This window comes from Colias croceus, chromosome 4, assembly GCF_905220415.1.
Source record: "Colias croceus chromosome 4, ilColCroc2.1".
In the NCBI taxonomy this organism is placed as follows: Eukaryota; Metazoa; Arthropoda; class Insecta; order Lepidoptera; family Pieridae; genus Colias; species Colias croceus.
In genome coordinates this window covers 2745605-2772700 of record NC_059540.1, presented here as the reverse complement: position 1 = coordinate 2772700, position 27096 = coordinate 2745605, and the positions used below count along the sequence as shown (strand labels likewise).

Genomic DNA, 27096 nt, shown 5'->3' with positions numbered 1-27096 from the left:
AATAGATATTAAAAAATATATATATAGGTCAGACCTTTTAGTTTAATTTCTTGTGCTTGTATTCTTCTTCTTAAAATAATAAAAAGATTTTTAGAAAAATATATAGGTTAGATTAATTTCTTGTGCTTGTATTCTTCTCCTTCTTTAAGTAAAAAATAATAACCAGTTTTAAAATATTAGTGTTTAATCAACAATGCTAATTTTTGCTTTGCTTTCATTCAGAAATCCAAGAATGCAGTTTATAACAAAGCCAATACAAATATTTTCTCCTTAATCATTACTCCTTTACTCATTAATCTCAATAATTTTTAAAGTACAGGTAACAGTTATTACATTAAATACCTAGATATAAATTGGAGTGTTAATTATTCCCGTTTATTTGCAAAATTCAAGAAAATTTAAATTGCTTACTATTTAGTTAGAACAATAAAATGTATTTCATGAATGAATCATATTATTATTGCAGTATTTCTTATAACTCGAAGTCCGCTAGAACCCTCGTGGTCATGCTTAAAGTTACTTAGTCACGCAGTAAGCCTACAACTAGTTAAAGTTATCAAAAAGATCTATTGATTACTTGACGTTAGGTTAACTTGAAAAATTGCAGTGCTGACCTAATATTAACATAATTGGACATAATTTTACATTCATAAATGTCTAAGTTTCTTACTCACGAATGTTGTATAATTAAAAACAATTTGTGAAGCCGTACTGTATACGTCTTTGAGTTCGACACGTGTTACTATAGTATAAAAACTTTGCAAACTGAAGGTCATGTTAGAATTAAATAGCATGAATGAGCCTATCTATTTCATGCGTAGTCGATGGAGTAACCGCAACGTCACTGACCACTCATTGCCCAGTCGACCGCTGAATTTTCGCGCGTAATGTCGCGTCGTCTGCAAAACAAACCGCGTCCAAAACCACGCACTCGTTCGCAGGTCGCCGAGCCGCCTCCAGTGGACCCCGTACCACAGGAACAAGACCAGCAGGCAGCATCTGACGATGAAAAGGAATCAGAATGGCGCGCATCACGTCCAGCGTCTCCACCGCAAAGAACAGATGATATATCCGAGGGTTCCGAAGCCACTGTACGACCAGTTAGACCAGAACCGGTCAGTCGATATGCAAACCTCAATTACTGGAAGGCCAGACGGGTGACGTTCTATCGGAATGGGGATCCGTTTCATCCCGGCGTAGAATTCCGATTCAAGCCGGGTAGAGACTTGGTGTCCATGGACGCGTTGCTAGATAGATTGTCTGAGAGATTGGAGCTTCCACGTGGTGCAAGATTCATCTTTGGGATGGATGGCGATCGGAAATATAGACTGGAGGAGCTAGAAGACGGGGCGTCCTACGTCGTGTCGTCGTACAAGACGTTCAAAGTAAGTATTTCATATCTGACCTCGTTTTATTTTCTTGGTAATAGGTTATAAATTAAAGGTAAGTTGAAATAATTAGTCATGAGCACATGAGCCGTGCGTGACCCGTGCCAAAAGAAGTATATAAGTTAACGTGGCGCGATACAATCACACCATTTGCTTTACTTCTAATATTTTAATAACACGTAGTAAATAATGCCACGTCCTGTCTCATTTGTTTCTACTTAATTTTTGTATTTTATAGCCAAATTATAAGCCTCGAGTTTTTTCATACATGTACAAAATATTATGACGTTAGTTAGTAGTTAGTACTAACAATATAAATAAAACTATAAATTGTCTTCCTAAATAATAACGATAAACGCCTTCCTATAAATAATATGATAATGTCAATTAATTTTGTGAATTACAAAATATACAAAGCTGACAAACGCAGTCACTAGATATTGCAAACAATATCCCATAGCTAACTCTCACCAATCCTCATCATTTGGCCCTCATCAAGCACCCAATAATCGTAACTATAATATTTAGGGTATTTAGTTTAAATCACTCCGTTCGAGGCTACGTCCTTGCCCAGATTTAGGTCACAGGATAAGGCACGCACCGTTCGAGTCCTCACTATTTGCATTTTGATTACATAACCATTTTTCTTCGATACAAGAAACAAATTGCAAACAAATTCAAACTAAACGATGTTATATCGTTTAAGGAAACCGAATAATTACGCAGAACCTAATGTTTGTTGTATTCGTTTCTGAAAACTCTTGATTGCTCTGATTATGTATTATTATATTTTTATTTAGTTGCATGGAAAATTGGTGCAGGTATACAGTTCTGCAGTTTCTTTAATTACATAACAGGGCACGTTTTCGTGAATAGCTTTTACAGAATATAATTATGATATATTACCAGACAGTAAACACGACATCGTACTAGATATATAGACAGTTTTCATTATTTTCTTTTATCTTTTATCGAGGACGAGACGTATCTAACTAAATAAACAAAAACATTGGTAGAAATTTTATCTTAAATAACAAAAACTCGATATCCTGTGTCAATAAGCTATATCCAATTCCACCTTTTCCAAGACAACACTAACGTTAAAAGCGTTAATTATTTAAAACTTAAGTGAATAAATGAATTCAAACTAAGCTGTATATAGAATATGAACACAAGCAAGCGGCCGGCTGGCATCGTTTCAGAGGGCAATGCTCCACCTTGCACTTACAATGCATCACGGTAGAACCTTAACATCTAATCTTTAAACGCATGAGCTACTGCCGCAATGAAATTAATGCTTTGTGTTCACTATACTCCTGCGGAATGAAATGTTTCTTTGTTTAAAACACGTTGTGTGACACAGTTTTACTGGCTTCGGTTTGATAACAATATGCTTGATTAGTTAAAGCTTTTTTAAATTGTAAAATGTTTATGTTTAAATTTGAAACAAGCTGTGTGATGTCTATGATACTTAATCTATAAATTATCTCAATTAATAAATCTTACTTATTTTTGTTTAAGTATTTATTTCTGTTCACAATTCAAACTTGATCTTATACTTACAATTTATATATTGCTTGTTTGGCGACCCTTTTAATTAAAACTACTATAATTAAGCTATCACGTATGAAATTTTCATAATATCAATTACTACGCAAATGTAGAATCATGAATAAAACATTACCGTGTGAATAATGTATATAAATCTCGTTTATTCAAGTTGCGTAGCATATTCGTAGTATCGTAGATGACCGTAGCGTTGTAGCGGCGTAGAGGCGTAGCACGTAATATCCGCGTAACTTGTAGTAAAGGTTTAATAAATCAACGATTATTATAAAATGTGATTATCTATACATATAATAAATCTGTAGAAGGGTCAATTCTGTACATTGAAAATATTGAAAAAATAAATAGCTGTTACTGGATCGATACCAAACCCAAATATGTGATTAAAAAAATTTTTGTCTGTCTGTCTGTCTGTCTGTCTGTATGTGAAGACATCACGTGAAAACTACCGGTTCGATTTCGATGAAACTTGGTATAATTATACCTTATTATCCTGGGCGTAAAATAGGATACTTTTTATCCTGGAAAAATACGTAGAAAAAAAATTAATCTCAATTTTTCAGTTATCCATAGACGTTGTTCTGTAGTAGGTACCGCGAACACACGTTGCGTATTATTATAGACCTAGCCGTATTTGGGTCCAATAGATATTTATAAGATGTCATTGTCCGAGTTACTCAAAATGGAGAAATAAACCATCCACGCAAAGACCGACATCCGCGCGGACGGAGTCGCGGGCGGAAGCTAGTTATAAATAAAGTGATGCGATTGCTATCTTGCCTAAGCTAACTATGTTTATCGATACATGGAATTGGAGGAAGATGATACATATTATTTGTTATGATTTTGAATAATTGTGAAAATTAAATTAAGTTTATTTGTTACATTTAATCGATTCTTACTCTTTACATAAATATACCTTGTTTAAAATACATTGTGTATAGAAATATATCGCGTTCGGTATTACCAAGATAACATGGCATAACCAGTTAACAATAAATAACCTCTAGCTTATTATATTAGGTACTTAAGTAAATGCCTTTCACACCTTAGTTATGTTAAAGTAAAAATGCGGCATCTTAACGACCAAGGCGTGCCTGTGAAGTCATGTTGCAGATACAATTTCGACCAAAGCTATTATTTAAGACTCTGAAATTTAAGCATTTAGTAGCCAATAGAATAGATTAAAAAATTTAAAGACATAGCATAGACGATTAAAAAATGCATCTAATGTGAAAACTCAACAATTATTAGTTACATTTACATTTAATGATCAACTATATTCAAATTGAACTATAAAACAGTTACATAATATATTGGATGTTTGCAGTTATGTAACCGAAACATTGAGTGTCATTTTCGCTCCCTACAAATTAACTATACCATCACTGTGGCAAGGTACATAAAATAAACCGACTGTTAAACATATACACAGGTATATAATATCTATTTACTTTACATTCATAAAAGCTTCCAATAAACAGATTCTCAGTAATATATAATTTCAATTACTTAACTAATAATAACTTTAACTGTAGGTCAAATATAAGGCGGCTAAAGAAAGCACAAATATTTGTTAATTGAAGCAGAGTCATGCGTCACAATATTGCTATAAAACCTTAACGTTTATTCCGCAATACAATTAACATTTTTGTGTCTTGATATGGTAATAACAAATCTTACTAATATTATAAACGCGAAATGTGAGGATGGTTGTTTGTTACTCTTTCACGCAAATACTACTGAAACGATTACAATGAAACTTGGTATGTAAGGAGCCGAAGACCCAGAATAAGGCATAGGCTACTTTTTATCCCGTAAATCCCACAGAAACGGGAACTATGCGTATTTCTTTGAAAATGCGGGCGAATCCGTGTGCGGAAATCTAGTTATAATATATAATTATCTTAGGTTACTGATTTTCTTATGTAATACTGCTCCAAACGTATAATTGAAAAGGTAATTTTGTATATTTATTTAGGGTAAAATAACATTAGTCATTGGTGTCTAATGAAGGTGTTCTAATTGAAATGTGGGGTACGAGAGAACTCGGTTATACTGTAGCTTTCGGTTACGTAATTACGATGTCATATTATACTGAAAGAATAAACAATCATGTCTCTACCTCTAGATAGCTTATAAATGCTTCAATAATAAGTAACCATTAAGTAAAGTCCCGTGTCCTCTAGTGGGGTAAGGGGCAGATGCATTATTCATACATCTGTTCCACTGTTCGATTTTCTTTTAGGGATATGTAGGTGATCAGCCTTCTGTGTCCTGCCACACTGAGACATTTTTTTTCTTCGTCTCTGGGTTCTACGCCCACGCTTCAACAAATGTACCAAGCAGGCGGTAAATAACTATTAGTATATATATCAATTACAGAATTCGATTACGACAATCTATGTACATACTGTAACAAACTGGGCATCTTCCAGCAAAAACCTTACACATTCAATGTTATAAAATAACTAAAATTAATCTTTTTATTGAGATGAGCATGAATATATTATAACTATCGGACATCCTCTATGTAAAACGAGGCTCTCCAAACCTAACCTACAGGAAAACGTTTAGAAATTCCTTGAAACTTAATACGTTATCGATACAGATTGCATGGCAATGCATAAACTGCATTTTCCGGGCTCGGAGCGATCGCATTGTATCGGGCAGGGCCTGTCGAAATTAGGGATTTAGGTCAGACGTCCGAACGGTCAGTAAATCGCGATGTAAGGCTGCGAACATATGTATTGATGAATTTTTGTATTATTACAATAGTTAATATTTTTTTGATGTACATTTAAACTAATAAAATGTATGAAGTTTAGGCTGGTTGGAAATATGAGTAATCCGTGTATACTTTTCTTGTAGTCAAAGCTTTAGAAAATTTCCAGATTTTATTATCTCGTCGTAACTATCGCTAATTCTCACCTAATTATTATCATGCGTCAAATATGCAAAATAACTAACAAATTTGCTTAAACTCTACCTATAATTTAATTCTAACAACTTTACATTGTAGAGAAATAACAATTTTAACCAAATTTATGTATCTCAAATCCTTGGTTTGGTAAAATTGCCCTATTAACCTATATCAACCCGAAATTAATTTAGGTTAATAGAGCGTTGTAACTGAAACGTATTTGTTTTATTTCCCCACGTCATTAACAATAACTGCTTATTTATTATTAGAGCAAATATTATCACGAAAACCAACAATATTTCATTATGTCACAAGTACCAAATTAAAAAAATGGATCAAGGTCTCTCCAACCTTCGCCTAATATTCTTAATTTCGTTATGCGTAATCTTAAGCTTATCGCGCGGTCCCTTCGTGACATTGTGGCTCTTAGTTACACGTGAGACCTCCATAAAGGGGTTCTAATTGTATATCGTCGATGTGTATCAGGCTTTACTTACGGTGGGCAGTATAACTTGCGTGGACTGTAGAGAGCGACCTTGGACAGAACCAGCCCCTCCCAACAATGTATTCAAATCCAAATAGTTGATCGTTACCCGCCGTCTCATTCGCATACCTCGTAATGGGAAATAGGAACTCTATTTCATTAGCATACAGTTTATTTCCGCGTACGTGATGTTGGCGCTGAGTGCCTTCTGTGATAAGTCGCGGTGGCTTTGTTTTGTTAGTGCGGTTCTATCAGCTGTTGTGGGGCCTAGTACCCCATATGGAGTCTAGGAACTACGACGTTTCTTTTATATGGTCTTAATTGTTCGATAGAGCTCGGTGCATTCAGTGTCTTTGTGATAGTGATAAAAGTCTTTACATCTAATTAAAGTCTTTAACCCTCGTATACCAGTATATAACGGTTCTTAATCAGAAATTGGGAAAATTAAATTAAACACGTAACGAAATTCTTCATACTTCATAAATATTTAAGCTTCCATTGCTTGATATTCATACATTATAGCATTCGTTCGTTCGTGAATTCATTTTGTTTACGAGCTCATATATTTGATACAAACAATATTAAATTTAAAAGCGAATGCATGGTATCATTGAATCATATATCTTTTGATGTGAAGTTGCACTGTATGCAAATTGTTTCATTTGCATTGAACCCACGTCATATCCGTTTTATGTTAAATACTAAAAAGTTATCATTATACTAAACCCATGATCACATAAACATGAAAACAATAACGACTGTTCGATCCATGTTTCGCATATAATGTATCTCCCTATTAATAAAGATTGTTAAGTATTACATCAGGTGACCGGGATATCTAATCTAAATTATAAAATCACAGAAAAACTGTTAATAAGACCTGAAAATAGTAAAAAAATTGCAATCAGCTCAGAATCAATCGCCAATAAACTATTTAAAACAATCGTTAAAGTTAGAGAGCTTTTCTTCGAGCAACAGACATACATCCATCTTCAAAAACCCTACGCTTATATGTAGAAGGAATCTTTCAGTACAAACCTGGTTCATTATGAACAAGGCTTTACTCAGAGCATGATAGCTAGGTACTTGAACTTGAGTGGAGGTACTGAACGCGAGTGACATTTAAACGAGTAATTAAATAATTATTTATTATTCAGCCAAGTCGGTAAATACAATCTCGTTTTGTAAAAAAAATTTGAATTTAGACGATGAAAATTCGGGATATTTGATGTAATAAAATATAACAACGAAAACCACAGAATAGTATATAGTATTTAAAATTGTTTCATATTATACATATATATAAAAAAATCATAAATGCTATAGATACTTACGTGATTTTTAACATCATCCCTTCCGGAGTCAAAACATGTAAAAAATAATTAATATTCATAAACTTTAAAGATATACCTACTGCTCAAGAATTTTGGTAAGATATTTTTAACTGTGTTTTTGGATAGATGTGTTAATTATCTGAACTATCTGAAATCCTTTTTAATTTGGAATTATTCTTTGAGTTCAAATCTCTTCGTGAAAACTTAAACAATAGAGAAGTCGTTCAAAAAGAGTTATCCAAAATATTTATATGAAAGCTCGCGTGTGGATTTATTTATAGATAAACGTGAAGAAATATTATACATTTTTATGATATTGAAGCATTTCAAAAAGTCTTCACGTCTAAAATCGCTATTTACGAATGATTTTTCTAGAAAGCTTTTCTTTGCTCATAAAATTGATATTCTTATTTTAAGTTTTAAATTGCACGTTCGTTAACTATTTATGAAATTGCTAAAACTTTACGATGTGGTAGTTGTTAATATATTCTATTTACCAACCAAAAAACCAATTGTATCGAGCCACATTTGACAGAAGTTCCCAAACTTAATAAACAGAAAAATGCTCATAAAATAAAAACTACTGGGCCTATCCGAATAAAATTTTTATGGGACCAATTCGACACCATTCCGCATCGAACAAAAAAAGAATCACGTAAATCGGTTCAGAAAACTCGGAGAAATCGGTGTACATACGTATAAAAAAAAAACATACCGACCGAATTGATAACCTCCTCCTTTTTTTTGAAGTCGGTTAAAAAGTAATAATATCATACGCCATACATACATAACACGCCCGTACAATCATACATACATTAACAATTTACTCAATACATATTATACATTCATTTCAAACACGCAGTATCTTGGCTGCGCACGCACATGGCACATTTTCATTTACTAACCATATCAATTCATACGTACCTATCGTTGTTGTCCCATTCACAGAACCCCGAAAACATATTTAAAATAAAAAAAGCCAAAAAAAATCCAGCGTAAAAGCGCTTGCATCCGTAATAAGAGATTTGCAGCGTAGAAAGCGCTTAACTGTTTGTCTAAAACCACGGAAAAATCCAGCGTAAAAGCGCATCCGTAATAAGAGATTTGCAGCGTAAAAAGCGCTTACATTAAAGACGTTAGTTATCAAAAGAAATAAACGTGTGGCGCCCAAGCAGATACCGCTGGTTAGCTAATTCGATGGTGGACAGCGACGACGACGCCTTCACCGTCATTTCACTGCCAGTCTACACGCCACCGCCAGTAAGTTGTATTTTATCGCATACATATCACATGTAGAATGATGTATAAAAAATCACTCGTAGATTGGTAATGTGTATATGTGCTTATGGTGACAATAATCACACATGCAAACACTTACACAGACTGTATGGTATTCAAAATTTTAGCGAGCGATAATTACATAAACGCATAAACGCTTAGCTAGTTATAAAAATACATTTTAATGTAGCGTCAATTGAAATTTATTCTAAAATATGGCCCGGCTTTTCCAGAGCGCCTAAGCAATGCATTTTTTCATTTTTTTCCTCTGCTTTAGCAAAGGGAAATTAAGGGAGCGCCTTAAACAAATACAAATTATAATCTATTCTATGTTTTATCTAGTTATATATAAAATCTTTCGAGAGTAAATGAATTACAAAAACACCTATCAAATGAAGCAATTACGTTATACAAAAACGAAGATCTAATATCTTAACGATCTTAATTGTTTCTATAATGTGACACAGAACACAAAGAAGTCAATTAACTGATATACCGAAAGTATTAATCGCGTAAAACACCGCAGTCCGTTTTCTATGCAGCAATTTCTGACGTGACCTCGCTCGCGACATATTCCCTCATCGCTTGTACACGCTCTAGAGTACAAAACAAAAACCACTACAGAAGACCCTTTGAGAGAAACAAAGCATTCTTAAAATCCACCGAAAGTTTTTACGTGACGGGTACCAAGGGGTCATTCGGGTTGGATATTCTAATTGCACGCGTGAAAACGATAAGCTTTGTCCTTGAGGTACGGTCGGCTATCGGCCAAGGATTTATCCAGTCGGATTTGTTTACCCCGGCCAGTGGTCAGTCGCTCGCCGTTCCCTACACTAGTGCAAAATATCACGAATAAGGATCCGTTATTACGCGAAAAGTGCGGAGAATTTGAGAATCACTGACAATCTCACGGTGAGTTTTTACGAGCAGCGGTGTATTATTTTTAAATTATTTAAATTTAAATTTTTAATAATTATTTTGTAATAATTCTTTCTACTCATAATAATTTAAATACTTTGTAATTCTTGATACCTATGCTAGTACCTAGGTATAGAGATTTAACTTAACAGGCCAATTAATTATAATCGGTACCTACCATAAACATTTAACACACCAATCACATAAATAAACTGTTATTAATATTTTATAATTTATATAATTTTATTTTTCATTTAGGTAGGTAACTATATGATAAATATTGTAAGTAGGTGAACTTATAATACCTATACATAAACCTTTAAAATTTGCCAATACAACATATTATCAATTAAAACGATCTCTACGTTAATTATTCAATCAAATATTATTATTTAATATTTTATGTGGGCAAACGATCGACGCAAACACAAAACATAACCAACATCGCAACATTCTTTAAAAAAAAATTTTTCGCAAAATATTTTGTCGTCTTTCTTGCGTGGTAATAAACATTCCTTCGTATAATTTGCTTGGAATTAGGTTATACAATCTGGGTTAAAAGCCGTAACGTTGAGAAATTACAAAAAACATCTGAAATGTAACAGCAATGTTTCCATAAAATTTCTAATGAACTACGATAAATGTGTTACGTTCAAGTCGCACGCGCTCAATGAAGTATCGAAATGATTTACATAAAACTTTAAAGGTTAATCACGAACTGTACTAGAACATGATAAATTACTTTCACTTTGTTAACTATGTATTAAATTATATTAGCGGCTCGGTTTCTGCAATCTTTGTTTTGCAAATGACTTGCAAGTCTGAATTTTAATTAAAAGCTTGATGATCTTTTTAAGTGAGAAGATACTATTCATAGATATAGGTACTAATATATTCACTACAATATTATTAGGCTAAAGTATTATATACTACATGCAACATGATATTAGGTATCTGAATTACACTCATTTTCTACTTAAAATTTGTCTTTCAGGTACAAGTTTCAATGATTGTATCTTAAATTTTTAAAATTTATTTTACGACGATTCTATGAATGGAAAAGCGCCTTTTGTTAACTTTATTTTATTTCCACTAGATTACGCAATAATGCCTACAATCTCAAACAAAGCCATAAAACTATAATCTATGCTATGTCTAATTACTATTGTATTCACCAAAAAACTAACATCAAATTCATGAAATTAAAAAGCCCACTAATTTACACCACATTTGCACAAAAGAATATAGTTATGCCTAAACTATGATTATACCTTTCTTCTTTTTTTAAGCTATTGCATAGCTTCTATCGTGGGCCTTGAGCGCGGGGACCGAATCGAGAAATTCCGTAACGAAAAAACCTCACGCCCCCATTCCGACAGGCACGGAGGTGTGGCTTGAAGGCATGCTATGCAATAGCTTTACCGCGGCAGTCCCCGAGTGCCACACGTCTTTTTTTAATCGCCACATACTTTTAACCTAAAGCTCATATCCTTCTCCAGGCAGCAAGCTACGGCAAAAAGAACGGCATGTGGTACGGTGGTACAAGCACAGCCAGCGGCTGGTCCCGCGCCGGCACTCGTAAGCAATCGGTAGCGGAGTCAGACGCCCCTCCCCCGGGGGGTGGCAAGCCGTCTAGTGGTCGAGTGATACGGATCATTAATAATATGGACCATTCTATACAGGTAATTTTAATATGCTTTTAATTGCTGTATGTTTGAATGTAACCGACTTGTTTGTGGGACCTCTTCACAATGGGCAGCGTTGGGCAATCATAATTGTAGAGGGCCTAAATATCTATGATCGGCCGTCGTGGTAGATGTTTTTCTCATAATCGTAATAGCGGCAAACATGGACGATCATTTTTGGGCCAACGCTGCCCATTGTGAAGAATGCCCATTAGAATATATTTTGAGTCTCTTTAAAGCCGGGAAAGATTTAATACAAACTTTGTTTTATAAAGGCAATAATTACATGAGTTTAAGCGTGTTTTATGGATATTGATTGCTTTATTTGTATTTGAAAATTTATATCTTATGCATATATAACTTATAGTTAAACTGAACTTAATTTTTAAGTAAACTGTTACATTCTAAGGAATAAAACCTGTGAATGATAATGCTCAGAAGATACTAACTACCTATCTATTGTGGACAAAATGTGATATAAACTCATAAATAGAATTTGCCGTCCATAAATTCGAGCTTTCGTTGTTTCGTGAATACCTACTAGAAAACCAACATATTTTTATTAAAGACAATCCGTTCGTGTCTAAACATATTTCACAGCTTACGTGTTCATACTTCTTAATGTACAATTTTTAATTTTATTTTTACGTTAGAAACTTCTAGAAACAAATAGTAAATCCAGTGTGCTGATTAAAAGTGAGACGTCAGAAAATAACCAGTTTCAATGAAACAGCTTGGATATGAAATCCTATTTATAATAAACTAGCACGAAACGATTAAAATTTGATTAAGTAAACGTGTACTTTTCTGAGCCCTTATCGCAACTAAATTGAAGGGTAGTAGTGGCGCTAAACGCGAAGCCAAAGTAAGGTTTTCATACCGTTTATTGGGACGGTTTCAATGCAAAAACCTTGGCGATAAACTACGTGAAACAGTTTCAATTTCCACATTTAGGTCATAAATTATGTGCTGTATGGTTCAGTTTTATGGCCTTGGTAAATGATTTTATTAAAGCCCCACTTTTGATATTGTTTTGATGATTGAAGAATTCAAGTTATGAATTATGATTTAAAAATGTATCGTTCTTGTTGTGAACGTTTTATTATGGTTTCATAACATTTCTAAAGCCTGATTTTGTTTGCAGTGTCGCGTGCTATTAAATCTAAGGACAACACAACCATTCGAAGAGGTATTAGAAGATCTCGGTCAAGTATTGAAAATGAGTGGAGCTAAGAGGATGTACACTATTAACGGACAAGAAGTAAGATGTTCTTCTTTATTATTTTTCTAATTACGACAAGAAATAACTTAAATTGATTGTGTATTTAAATCAAAACGATAAAGATAAACGATAAAGGGCAGATGTATTTCAAAATGGTTTCACTGATCAATTGTCCTCATGGGCAGATGAGCTTCTGTGTTAATTTGAGTATATTTAGGTATCACCTTTCGACACTTACATGTTTTCTTTATAATTTTTTACACATTTTTAATGATAATATATTTGTTTATTAATAAATAAACGTTCTACAATAGGTACGAAGTTTCTCCCAACTTCGAAACGAGTTCGCTGACGTAGAAACATTCTACTTGGGGAATGTGATGGTTCCACCTGCTTTGAGTCCTGGAGTAGCAGCTTTGCCTATAGAATCACCGATACGACGGTAGTATATTATATTATTTATTTTTCTTTGTATTGTTTTGATGACTAAATAGTTAATGTAAAATGTTTTAGGAGTTTTAGATTCGATTGAGGAAGTTCGTAGCATACGTATGTTCACAGTAAATATTCGTTTTCTTTTTGGTCATCAATTCATGTTTTCTGAGAAGTTGCGGTTTTAAAATAGATTATGTTAATGCTCATTACTTTAATATATTAAATTGCATAAATACCTTTCTTCTGTCGGTTATTACAACATGACAAATTTTTATCCCGAACTTTGTGTACCTACCAGTGGTCTGTCTTACACAGAAAGATCACTTGCTCTACCCAGCTTACTACTAATAGGTACTTGTTATGTACGATAGCGTTAAGCCCTTCAATTATGATACTAAACTTTCTAAAAGTTAATTATTAACTGATTTTTTCTTATAAATTATTTATACGTTAGATCCCGTTCAAGAGCGAACGTAGCAGCGATCCCGATATCAGACGACACACGCGGGAGACGCGCTCGAAGCAAAAGCAGACCACGCGTACTGTATGCGCCTGAGGGAGAAATTATTCGGAATTCTGGTCTGACTATTTATTTTTTGCTTGTTTTTGGATTTTATTATTCTGACTTAATTATTATTTTTTATTTTGTGAATAATTGTTGTGCCTTTAGATATTCTAGATGTACCTCGTGCTCATCTACATTGTTTATTAGTGCGTGTTATTCTATAATATTGTTTAGTTGAGAGGACTTATTATTCGAAATAATAATAGTTAGAGATTCTAAGAATGTGATTCACAACTTTCATTTTATCAGTATTCACACTACCTTAAGTTCAAAATACTTTGCTTTTTATCTTATTCTTACTACTCGTTTAGTCTTTCGATTAATGCTTAACAGTTTCACACGATATCAATTTTATGGGAGGTTCTTATTAGAATCGTCACCGCCCATTTGCGTGACAGACGCGCGGTGTCTGACATGTCATACTTTACCAGTATTGGCTATCGACATAAATAGCGGTTTTTATATACTTACTTTAAAGTGTGTTTTTTTGTTAATTTATCTTTCTTTCACGTCGCAACACAGCGATTTTATAGTACGATTATTCTGAAAAGTCTGATAGTCTACTTTTTACTGCGGTTAAACATCGCGCTCTGACGGGAATTTCCCTGAAATGACATGGTCGAAGCTGCGGGTGGAAAGGTAGTGCTAATAAGGTTCAAATAGATAACCTAAACAGAGTCATGTATATCTTACCAGTGATCTGTAATACTTATGCCTCTGTTACAATCATTATGTAAACTATAAATTTTTATTTTAGACTACACCCTCTTGGAAGTATTGAAAGAAGAACCAATGCGAGTGACGATCCGTGGTTTACGACGAACTTTTTATCCGCCGATACACCATCCTCCTATAGATAACTCTCCACCGGATAAGAAAATGCAGTTAGACTGGGTGTAAGTAGTATTTAAATATGTATAAGTAACTAGCTGTGCCCCGCGGTTTTACCCGCAGTGCTCCGCTGCTGTGGGTCTTAGCGTGATGATTTATAGCCTTTACTATAGCCCATTTATCAAGGAGGGCCCTATAGCCTTCCTTGATAAATGGGCTATCTAACACAATATATACAACATAATTTATATAACGAATTTTTCAAATTGGACCAGTAGTCCCTGAGATTAGCGCGTTCAAACAAACAAACTCTTCAGATTTATAATATTAAGTATAGATTAATTTACACCACACTCAGAAATGTTAATTAATTAAGTCCTTTAGTACATAATTATTTATTTTCACCAAAGTGAGAAATGCTTCTTGATAAAGTGCTCATTTGACATTAATCCTTTTCTCATATTAAAATTTGTCTATTTTTAGTATAATATTATCTGTGCCTTACGTATTTCTCAAATTTTTCGTAGTTTTCGTACTTCAGCAGTTATTGTTTCAACAGAATTTAATATAGGTACATTTAGCATGTTCGGATTTAGCACAAAAAAGCTTACTTGGAAACTAAAAACTTGGCAGCAGTTGCACTTTGGAATGTGTGACGTAAAAGCAAATTCATGCGAAATAATTTTCGACTGAAAGTAAATTGTATTCCTTTCAAATATGTTTCCTTTATGTTCCGAATCTAATTAGGAAGCCTAAATTAGTTTAAATGTTTTTTTTTTCCATTTATTGACGTAATAATTCACGGACAAACTTATCTGATTAATAGATAATATAATAAATTTAAGCCAAAAGCCTTGAACATTGTAACTACCCTATAACTTGTAGATGAAATGGCATATGACAAGAAGTTCCTATTTCCACGCGTGAAAAAGTGGACTGATTTCGCAAATTAGGTACCTACCTTTTTTGCAGAAGAATTTTTAAAATTTCACGTGAAGTTAGGATACCATTTTTTGGGTCAACTACTTCATTTATTCGCCTATTTAAAAAAAAAAAGACGTGTGTCACTCGGGGACTGCCGCGGTAAAGCATGTATTGCATGCTATGCCTTCAAGCCACACCTCCGCCCGTCGGAGTGGGGAGCGTGAGGTTTTTTCGTTACGGAATTTCTCGATTTGGTCCCCGCGCTCAAGGCCCGCGAAAGAAGCTAAAAAAAAGTACATAACAAAGCATTTGAATGCCATAAAACTAGAATATTATTTATTTTAAACAGATATGGCTACCGAGGGTCAGATTCCCGTAAGAACCTCTGGGTCCTTCCCACCGGTGAACTGCTATACTACGTAGCTGCAGTGGCCGTTATGTATGATCGGGATGAGGACTCACAGAGGCACTACATTGGTCACACTGAAGATATTATGTGGTGAGATTTTGATTATAATTTTTGATTTGTTTTTATGTCTAAAAGTGGATTTTCGTAATTTTAACGATGTGATTTATTTTGCGACTAAACTTATTAAAAAAATTGTTCTCCTTTCAGGAATCGAATCTATTTTTCGAAAAATAAAATGCATTATTTCTATTTACATATCGATTGTCTAGATTTTTGCTTTGTCTATCCCACCCTGCATAAGAACGGTAATAGTTTTCTCCTACACTATATACAGGACTATAAATTTATAAAGAATAGAAAAAAATCGATCACGAGGCGGGACTCGAACCCGCATCCTTTCACGCCAATCCGGGGCGGACGCTTGACCAACTCGGACCCGCCAGAGCAATCGAATTTATTCTATTCTTTTCAGTTTTATGTGTCTAATCGACACACCGTGTGCCATCTATTGAGATAATTAACAACTAGGTATCTCAACCAATACGAAACATTTTTCAATGATAACAATATTGAATCGATGGAACACGACTTTTTTGTTGAATTTTATAAAATTTATTATAAAATTATACATATTTATAAAGCATTCGAATGCCATAAAACCAAAAATATAAAATTATACTGGACTTTCAAACTTTGTACATTATCATATTGTGTCGATGCTAATACAAATTCTCTTTGACACTTAGTATGGAACTCCACCCCTCTCGCGAGCTAGTAGCGAGCGGTCAGCGAGCAGGCCGCGGGCGACGCGCACAAGCGCACGTGCGCATCTGGAGCACGGACACGCTACAGACGCTCCACGTGTTCGGCATGGCCGAGTTCGAGGCGGGCGTCGCTGCTGTCGCCTTCTCGCAGCTCGTGAGTGTTATAGCTCCCAGTGTGACCGACCCTTGCAGTGCTATAGCCACAAGTATAGCGCATCTGGAGCACGGACACGCTACAGACGCTCCACGTGTTCGGCATGGCCGAGTTCGAGGCGGGCGTCGCTGCTGTCGCCTTCTCGCAGCTCGTGAGTGTTATAGCTCCCAGTGTGACCGACCCTTGCAGTGCTATAGCCACAAGTATAGCGCATCTGGAGCACGGACACGCTACAGACGCTCCACGTGTTCGGCATGGCCGAGTTCGAGGCGGGCGTCGCTGCTGTCGCCTTCTCGCAGCTCGTGAGTGTTATAGCTCCCAGTGTGACCGACCCTTGCAGTGCTATAGCCACAAGTATAGCGCATCTGGAGCACGGACACGCTACAGACGCTCCACGTGTTCGGCATGGCCGAGTTCGAGGCGGGCGTCGCTGCTGTCGCCTTCTCGCAGCTCGTGAGTGTTATAGCTCCCAGTGTGACCGACCCTTGCAGTGCTATAGCCACAAGTATAGCGCATCTGGAGCACGGACACGCTACAGACGCTCCACGTGTTCGGCATGGCCGAGTTCGAGGCGGGCGTCGCTGCTGTCGCCTTCTCGCAGCTCGTGAGTGTTATAGCTCCCAGTGTGACCGACCCTTGCAGTGCTATAGCCACAAGTATAGCGCATCTGGAGCACGGACACGCTACAGACGCTCCACGTGTTCGGCATGGCCGAGTTCGAGGCGGGCGTCGCTGCTGTCGCCTTCTCGCAGCTCGTGAGTGTTATAGCTCCCAGTGTGACCGACCCTTGCAGTGCTATAGCCACAAGTATAGCGCATCTGGAGCACGGACACGCTACAGACGCTCCACGTGTTCGGCATGGCCGAGTTCGAGGCGGGCGTCGCTGCTGTCGCCTTCTCGCAGCTCGTGAGTGTTATAGCTCCCAGTGTGACCGACCCTTGCAGTGCTATAGCCACAAGTATAGCGCATCTGGAGCACGGACACGCTACAGACGCTCCACGTGTTCGGCATGGCCGAGTTCGAGGCGGGCGTCGCTGCTGTCGCCTTCTCGCAGCTCGTGAGTGTTATAGCTCCCAGTGTGACCGACCCTTGCAGTGCTATAGCCACAAGTATAGCGCATCTGGAGCACGGACACGCTACAGACGCTCCACGTGTTCGGCATGGCCGAGTTCGAGGCGGGCGTCGCTGCTGTCGCCTTCTCGCAGCTCGTGAGTGTTATAGCTCCCAGTGTGACCGACCCTTAGCTACATTATAGCAATTGATGTATTTAGCTAACGTGCAAGCTCAAATCCAACAAACCAAAAATCATTTAAATCCCTTCTGTCGTTCTTGAGTTATAACTCATGTAATTAACAGAACTTTCTTGACTTTGTTTCAAATATACATGCAGACATCCCATATTTCTATGTATTTCTCTCTTATATTATCCAGAATTTTGATTTATTATGTCTACTCGTGAAACATACACGATTCCTTTTCTTTCAGAATGGAGGCAGTTACGTTATGGCGGTAGACAGTGGGCGGGAGAGTATACTGTCTGTATGGCAGTGGCAGTGGGGACACTTGCTCGGAAAAGTTGCTGTAAGTATTTTATATAATATTTAATCCCATAGTTAGTTTTAGTTTAAGCTTACAGACATATTTAATACAAGTACATATTTTGTCCCCAATACGTTATATAAACAAGAATTTTCGTAAACAATCCATGGCATCTAAGAGAAATCGGGGAACATAGGAAAAAAACTAAAAAGAACCAGTTTAATTAATCCAGAATATAGAGTATGCTGGAAATTTTCTATAATATTCTCGATTATTGTTCCAATCTATTTTTAAAGCAATACACTTTCACAGACATGTAACCAGATGATAAGCGACACACGCCCATTTCAATGATATGCAATATTATTTTACATTACGATATAATAATCCATACTAATATTATAAATGCGAAAGTAACTCTGTCTGTCTGTCTGTTACTCAATCACGCCTAAACTACTGAACCAATTTGCATGAAATTTGGTATGGATATTTTGATACCCGAGAAAGGACATAGGCTACCTTTTATTGCGAAATATGTACCTACCACGGGCGAAGCTGGGGCGGACCACTAGTAGCTTGTATTTAGCGGTATCTTTAAATTACACAATGCATTCCGTTATAAGGGTTCCATACCCAAAGGGTAAAACGGGACCCTATTACTGAGACTTCGTTGTCTGTCTGTCTGTCTGTCTCCAAGCTGTATCTCATAAACCGTGATAGCTAGAAAGCTGAAATTTTCACAAATGATGTATTTCCGTTGCCGCTATAACAGCAAATAAAAATTAAGTAAAGTATTAATGGGGATCCCCATAGTATGGCCGGTTTTTTTTAATGAATGCGCTATCGCTTCAATAGCAAACTAAAACTAATATAACTGTGTGAAATTCCTAACATTCTACCATTTATTTCCAAATAAATAACAAACAATGACGTGATCAGAAACCTTGTAAGTCTCAAGGTTCACCGTAAACTTAGATTGAGCTTGCGATTGTCGCCATTGTGCACTTTCGTTTTATCACGTGATGTGTCAACGTATAGACGAGATATATTTTTATGTGTCTCGTTTTTTAAGATGATTCGTTGGATATTGGTTTGGAAAACTCCATTTAGATGAATAAATATCTTAACTATCCTAAATTCATCTCGAAAACCACGCAATCCATTGGAAAAAACAAAATGAAAATATATATGTGTAGTAGTTTTTGAGTTTATGCGAACAAACAGACGCGGAGGAAGACTTTGTTTTATAATAGAGCGATATGTGAAAATTCAATTTAGGTCAACATCCGTTTTGATTTTAGTAATATGAAATTGATATACTCTAAGGAATTTAGATGCTATCGTAGTGTCAGCTTAACATACTTTTGAAATTATGATAGTGGTTACATTTTATGCAACACAATTGTACTTACCATACAAATCGGACATTGATAAAAAAAAGTATGATACGATATACAAAAAACATAAAATACAAGCGTACTGCACGTCGTGTACCTTAACGCATTTCAAACAATAAAAATGACGATTTGATAATGAAACAACGAATACTAAGAATTAGTTTATTTCTGATGTGTCACGCGACGCCACGACCAGCGACCTCCGTCTCTATTGAATTTATTTGAAACATACGAAATAAAAGTTGAAATAAAAGTTGGACAGTCATGAACTAAAAAAGCTTTAAAAGAAATATCGAATAGAGATAAGAAATATTGAATTTATTTGAAACATACGAAATAAAAGTTGAAATAAAAGTTGGACAGTCATGAACTAAAAAAGCTTTAAAAGAAATATCAAAATATAATCATGGTACTTTATAGTTTATTTCCATAAATATACGAAACTATTTAAAATTTGAGTAGGTATGTATTTTAACCTAAATGTTTGTCCCCGTAATAAATATTTCACGTTTAATTTTTTTGACATTACCATCTCAAATTTCACTCCCCTAATATACTTAATACATAGGTATTCTCTTACATACCCACATTTAATTTTTCATTAAATTAATAATTAATAAGATTTCTACACATTGTTCGTAACGATTTTCACATTAAGTCACTAGTATGATCTTAAAAAGCTAAATTCCTTACAGACACTTCAAGAAGAGCTAACAGGAGCGGCTTTCCATCCTCTCGACGATAACTTACTCATCACGCATGGTAAAGGACACCTCGCGTTTTGGAATCGGCGCAAAGACGGGTTCTTTGAACGAACTGATATTATCAAACCTGTGAGTATAAATTAAAAAGTGTACCTATAAGCTAAAAAAGAGGCCATATTTGCAGTAGGTAGTTAACTAGGTATCTATGGAAATGGTGGTCTCTTCTTTAACTAAAAGAAGAACTTCAACCAGTCTAGAGGTATCATAAAGAATGTCAACTCCCATCTTCAAGAAGAACTTCAACTAGTATAAAGACATCAACTAAATGCCAGAAAAATCTTCTTAAGCTAGAACACAGAATATAACAAATCCTATGGAAATTTTCATCTATTTGTCTTTACTATTTTCTTTATGTTTAAATATTAATCTTTTTAATAGCCGTCTCTTATATGTAATGTTAGAGGAAATCAAGAACGTACATCACTAGTCGCGGAAACGTCCCCTCCCTAATGCTGGCAGATGTCAGTCGATTGCGCGGGAAGAGTGTAGTGTGACGCGACATTCTTTTTGGCTTGATTAAAAACTATTAATTCAGTTAAAGTTCTTTCAATATCCTATTAGTAAATAGAAGCTTTCGAATAAAATCAGATTTAACGAGAAGATGATAGTAGAATTTTAATCAATTTCAATATTTAACCTAACTTAAATTTCAGCCATCTCGAACCCACGTGACCGCACTACAATTCGAACAAGATGGCGACGTGGTCACAGCTGATAGCGATGGCTTCATCACTATTTACAGCGTAGATAGCGATGGAGCGTACTTTGTTCGTATGGAATTTGAGGTAAATAAGTATTTTATGAACTTCTCATATTTTGTAAAATTTAATATATTAAATGAACTTATGACGAATGGTCCACATAGTAAATATTTGACTCTTACAGTTCAAGTTAGATCACAAATTAATGTAATATCTTTATTTTGCTTATAAATTGAAATAGTTATAAACTTTTCACTAAAACTCCTTTTTTGCTAATTTTGTGTTTCAGGCTCACATAAAGGGCATTAGTTCACTGGTCATGCTCTCTGAAGGAACTCTTATATCTGGTGGAGAAAGAGACAGAAAGATTGCGGCTTGGGATTCGTTACAAAACTATAAGAGAATAACAGAGACAAAGGTATAGCAATCTAGTTTTTGAAGTAACTATTGATTTACAATAATCTTTTCTATGTTAAAATTACCTCTTATTGTAATTTTCCTTTAAGAAATTTTCTCTGTAATTTATATAAATTCATCTGAATGTTGCTCTTGTTGATTTGGATTTTAGTGTAAATTTTGTAGTTTGTGTATTTCTTTCGAAGTGAAACTTCTTTAGGCGCGCTGAGAATTTCAAGGTCGCGTCATGGCAATATCGTTGCGTCATGGAGTAGTGACGATTATGGTACCTTCGAATCTTGCCAAAGAAGTTTCACTTCTGACACGTATTTTAAATTGAAATCTTTTTAGCTCCCCGACTCAGCGGGAGGTGTTCGTACCATCTACCCTCAAAGACCAGGAAGAAATGACGGCAATCTCTATGTGGGGACAACAAGGAACAATATCATGGAGGGGTCCTTGCAAAGGCGGTTTAACCAAGTAAGTTTTAAAAACACAATAAATTGATTGTAAAAAATAAATACAAATTGTAAAGTTATTTGTTGTAAAAAATGGTACCTATATTTTTGCAACATAAACTATACCCAAACTATAAATGAGTGAGAATTACCTATAATATTTTTAAAGAAAAAAAAAATTTACACGAGGCGGGATTCAAATCCGCGTTTTCCGAGCCATTTTTCTATCTTATAATAAATAAAGCATTTCAATGCTATAAAAACTAAATATGAAAAAGGTGAGCATTGTACTAAATTTTCATGTCTGATAAACTTTACTTAACATTACATGATTTATTATACTTACACCAAACAGTACGCGACTAAATATACTATTAAAAATAATTCTAAAAATAATTTTAGGTAGTGTTCGGATATCTTTACTATTAAAAATAATTCTAAAAATAATTTTAGGTAGTGTTCGGACATTACAAATCACTAATGGGTGTAGCGGTCCACCCTGATGACGAAATGTTCGCAACAGCCGGACATGACAAGAACATCGCCTTGTGGAAAGGACATAAGCTTATGTTTGCTACACAGGTGACTATGTTATTGTAATAACTGCCTTCTCTTAATCTTTTTTGTCTCAGTTTCCCATAATATGTTGGTGGATGGATCACCATAAGTTCGTGGAATGGATTTAGATCTAAGAATTATTTTTTGGACTTTCTCTTGTTTTACTTTTGCCTAATAGGTACCTACAGTACTTCAAAATTAATAATGCGCATGCAGATCTTCGCTAATTATCGTATTTCCAGAAACACCCGAATCACCCTGAATCATTGAATCGTAAGTGTCCTAAACAATGCACTTCCATCTTGCACCTTGTTCGAATGAAACAGGAGTCAATTTAGAATCATACACAATCGAAAACAATTCGGGCGATAGGTGACGGTAGCCTGTCAGTCAAAAAATTCAAAAATCCGTCAGTCGTCTCATAAAATGATTATTTACACAGGTAGCAGATAACAGTGGGGAAAGTGAAAATTAATAAGAGCATAATGAAAGTACTGATCATTCTACGATATCAGAAATAGAGATAATCCCTGATTCTGTAAATCCTTTGGACTGAGATTTTAATGATTAGATTTCTACAATTTAAATGTAAACCAGTGTTAGAAAATCATTTTTTTAAATATAAACATTGTCTTATTTTAACCTTCCATACATCCATCATTACGCCAGCTTCAGTAAGTTACCAGTAGTGTTTAACACTTTAATAGTTCTAAGTATAGAATTTTCCGAGTAAATCAATACAACAAATATATATTCGCAATCGTGTGGCTTATCCTCGCTATTAACTTACATTGAATTATCGAAACAAATTTCGTTAGTTATCTCTTTGATCTCTTTGATAAAACTCATAATTCTAATAAACTATGCATGAAGAAAATACATTAACCACTCTATATACATATCGTCTTCGGAGGTTCGGGGAATATGACAGTTGCCGAACAGTGACGAATTTTTCTATGCGCATTATCAGTTTGGGAGTACTACGTGCTTACTTACGGAAATTTACCTATAAATGTTATTTTCATCGCTTTTCCATCTATCCTAATTGATATATTTAGAGATCATACGTAATTTTATTAATTTATTTAAGTATTTTATTTTGAAGTAAAATACATACAATACATGGACCTAGTTTATAACTTGACATGTCACACAATATGTCTTTAATTTACATATACGTAGTACCTACTACTTACTCCATGGTGACATGTAGAGGCGAGCGCCGCACGACAAACACGTGACGAGCGACTGGCGCGACGTTACCGCGCCGTAGCCATAGTTAATAGTGTATTGTTTCTACACAAGATGTAGGCATTCGGTTGGCATAGTTGCTTCGGAAGAATTGTTTTTTCACTAATAGAAAGATCCAACATTTCTGAGTGTTATAGACTATAATATTTTCTATTTCGGAGCTTTTTAACCTTTTGTCTCCGGCGGAGCGGAATCGAAAATTGGTCTAGACTCAAGAGTCTAGAGGAAATAGTTTTTGTTTGTGACAATTTAACACAAAAACCACTCGATCGATTTCCGAAATTCTTTAACCATTGAAAAGTTACATGTTTATCGAGTCACAGACCATTTTTAACCGACTTCAAAAAAAGGAGGAGGTTATCAATTCGGTCGGTATGTTTTTTTTATGTATGTACACCGATTACTCCGAGGTTTCTGAATCGCTTTACGTGATTCTTTTTTTGATCGATGCGGGATGGTGTCGAATTGGTCCCATAAAAATTTTATTCGGATAGGCCCAGTAGTTTTTATTTTATGAGCATTTTTGTCTGTATTTGTATATGTTGCAAGTGCAAGTTTGAAGTCGGTTAATTTTAACGCAGTTATCACTTGTTGTATTGTACTATGTGTATTTATGTGTAATTATAAGCGATATAACGTCCAGGTTGGGTACGAATGCGTGTCGCTGAGCTGGCACCCGAGCGGCGCGGCTCTAGCGGCGGGCAGCGCAGAGGGGCACCTGGTCGTGCACAACGCGGACGCGGGCGCGCCCGTGTGCACCGTGCGCGTGTGCGGCTCGCCGCTCAACTGCTTGCAGTACAACACCGGTGGGTATAACGCCGATACAGTGCTATGACGTGGAGAACATATAGACAACGTGATACACATTCAATGATATAGTACCTACAGGCGAAGGTAGGTACATGATAACCAAAAAGAACGAGGTGTAAGGTACTAAAACATAACCAACATATTATTAACAAAGTAAACATATCATCATTAAAGTTAGGTACTTTTACTGCTTTCTTTTTAAATTATATTAAATAATAATTCTTTCTATTCTAGCCGGCGATGTGCTAGCCATCGGTTCACAAAACGGCAGTATCTACCTATTCCGAGTGTCCCGCGATGGCTTTTCATACAAAAAGTGGAATAAAATCCGCGGCGCGCAACCACTCGTCCAACTCGATTGGAGTCTGGATGGCAACTACTTGCAGACAGTCACTGCCGACTATGACCTAGCATTTTGTAAGTACCCTCAATTGCATTTAATTTAAAAATAATAAGTTACAATAATGATTCATTTTTGCATTTATGTTATCATATTTTTCCATATTTTTAGGGGATATTAAAGCCTTATCACCAGAAAAAAGTCCAATGGCAATGAAAGATGTCAAGTGGTCTACATACAATTCGACCATTGGCTTCCTGGTATCAGGTAAATTTCAGCTTTGAATATATAATTTTGTTGTTTTGGTAAGTACAAAATACATTCTTATTTCAACTGTTACAGGAATGTGGAACAACCGATTCTATCCAATGACGTCATTAATAACTACTTCAAGCCGTTCTGCTGCACATGATCTTCTTATAAGCGGAGATTCTGATGGATATCTTCGATTATTCAGGTAAATTTTATTTTATTGTATATCAAAAACATCTCTAAATTCCTTACCTTCTCTTATATAATTTTGCCAAAAATACAATTCCTATGTCAAAGTCTTATTAATACATTTCACACCCCTTCAATTCGTATGTTCAAAATTAACACATGTCTTTACAGGTACCCATGCGCCAGTCCGAAAGCGGAGTACAACGAGGTAAAAGTATACACTGGATCCGTATACTCCGCGCGGTTCCTCTTCAACGACCGCTGCATAGTCTCCTCCGGGGGCAGCGACGCGGCCCTCATGCTGTGGGAGCTGGCGGACGACTAGCGGTGGGGCGCGCGGGTGCCCGCTGTTATACTCGACCCCCCCACTCCCACCCCGCACACACCCGCACCGTCCTACCGTGTGATGAATATGGAGGAACTGGATTGAAGACCCTATTGATCTCCATCTTAGACCGTATTGAACTGGATTGAAGACCGATAACGTTGTTTGATAGGGGTAAACTGGATTGAAGATCGTATTAAACTGGATTGTCGGCCGTATTGAATTGGATTGAAGGCGAATCCGTTATTTTAATATCCAGGATGAACTGGATCCTGGATTGAAGACGCCGATGCTCGTTTTATTGAAGCCCGCGGTAATGGTCTTTCCATTATTTATGGGTAAACTGTATTGACGATTGTGAATGTTGTTTTATTGTGGGTTAACTGAATTGAAGACCTCATTGATAAACCTTGTCTAAATGCTAGATATGGATGAACTGGATTGCAGATCGATAAAGTTGTTTTAATAGGGGTAAACTAGGTAAATAGAAGACCGCATTGTACTGGATTGATGTCTTTTTTATGCTAAATATGGATGAACTATATTGAAGGCAGTATTGAGCTAAACTAAGATACCAGCAATCATCACCGAACGTTTGTCAATGCTAGATGAGACATGGTAAATTATATTAAAGATCACTTTGTAAATCGTCGTTTTAACCCTTCATATGGACGAACTAGATTGAAGTCCAGGCGGCTCGGAACATCGTACGATCCGATGCGTAGAAAACAATTTTAGGTATTAGCGGGACGTTATGGGACCTGTGCGAACCGCACTCGCACCTGCACCTAACTTCCGAACCGCCATTAAGTTTGAATCGTTTTATAATTGTCCTGAGAAGACATTATCAACGTCGTCTTAGTTCGTTGTGCATTCCACAAAATTTTTAAATCGAAATAAAATAATTTTAATAATACGTACTGGAGTATATCTTGGATTCATTGATGCAAATACAACATGACAATCAAGAAACGAATAATAATGTCCCAGAAAAATTCCATAACCAAAATTTCTTCTTAGATATCTTTAAGATTAAAGAAATTACTTTTGATTATCAAAATCGTTTACACTGCCATTGTTAATTCGTGTAGGTACCTACATATGACTTTTTCAAATTGTACAAGAAACGGGATCTTATTAAAACATTGTTTCTGTAAATCGTTATTATTAATGGCAACTCAAAAAAAAAAATGTATCTTTCGAAGCGTTAGAGCTAGCGCGCAAGAGCAATTTTTG

At 35.7% G+C, this 27096-nt stretch overlaps 1 protein-coding gene across 1 annotated transcript; it reads left to right on the top strand.

Moving 5' to 3' along the window:
* Positions 1-887: 887 nt before the first annotated feature.
* LOC123691464 (echinoderm microtubule-associated protein-like CG42247) lies at positions 888-27096 on the top strand. Its single transcript, XM_045635867.1, has 19 exons — positions 888-1385; positions 11391-11573; positions 12721-12837; positions 13113-13240; positions 13688-13812; positions 14556-14694; positions 15903-16052; positions 16709-16880; positions 18366-18461; positions 20512-20649; positions 21234-21365; positions 21571-21699; positions 22029-22157; positions 22589-22717; positions 24588-24750; positions 24989-25171; positions 25266-25361; positions 25437-25551; positions 25707-27096. Exons 1-19 carry the CDS (start codon positions 888-890, stop codon positions 25858-25860), a joined length of 2976 nt encoding a protein of 991 aa, XP_045491823.1. The 3' UTR covers positions 25861-27096.

Bases quoted from the DNA above. Each gene is read 5' to 3' on its own strand.
- LOC123691464 (XM_045635867.1), top strand. From the start codon at position 888: ATGTCGCGTCGTCTGCAAAACAAACCGCGTCCAAAACCACGCACTCGT. The intron at 13,241-13,687 runs GTAGTATATTAT...TTTATACGTTAG, and splicing joins ATAGAATCACCGATACGACG to ATCCCGTTCAAGAGCGAACG. The intron at 14,695-15,902 runs GTAAGTAGTATT...TATTTTAAACAG, and splicing joins AAAATGCAGTTAGACTGGGT to ATATGGCTACCGAGGGTCAG.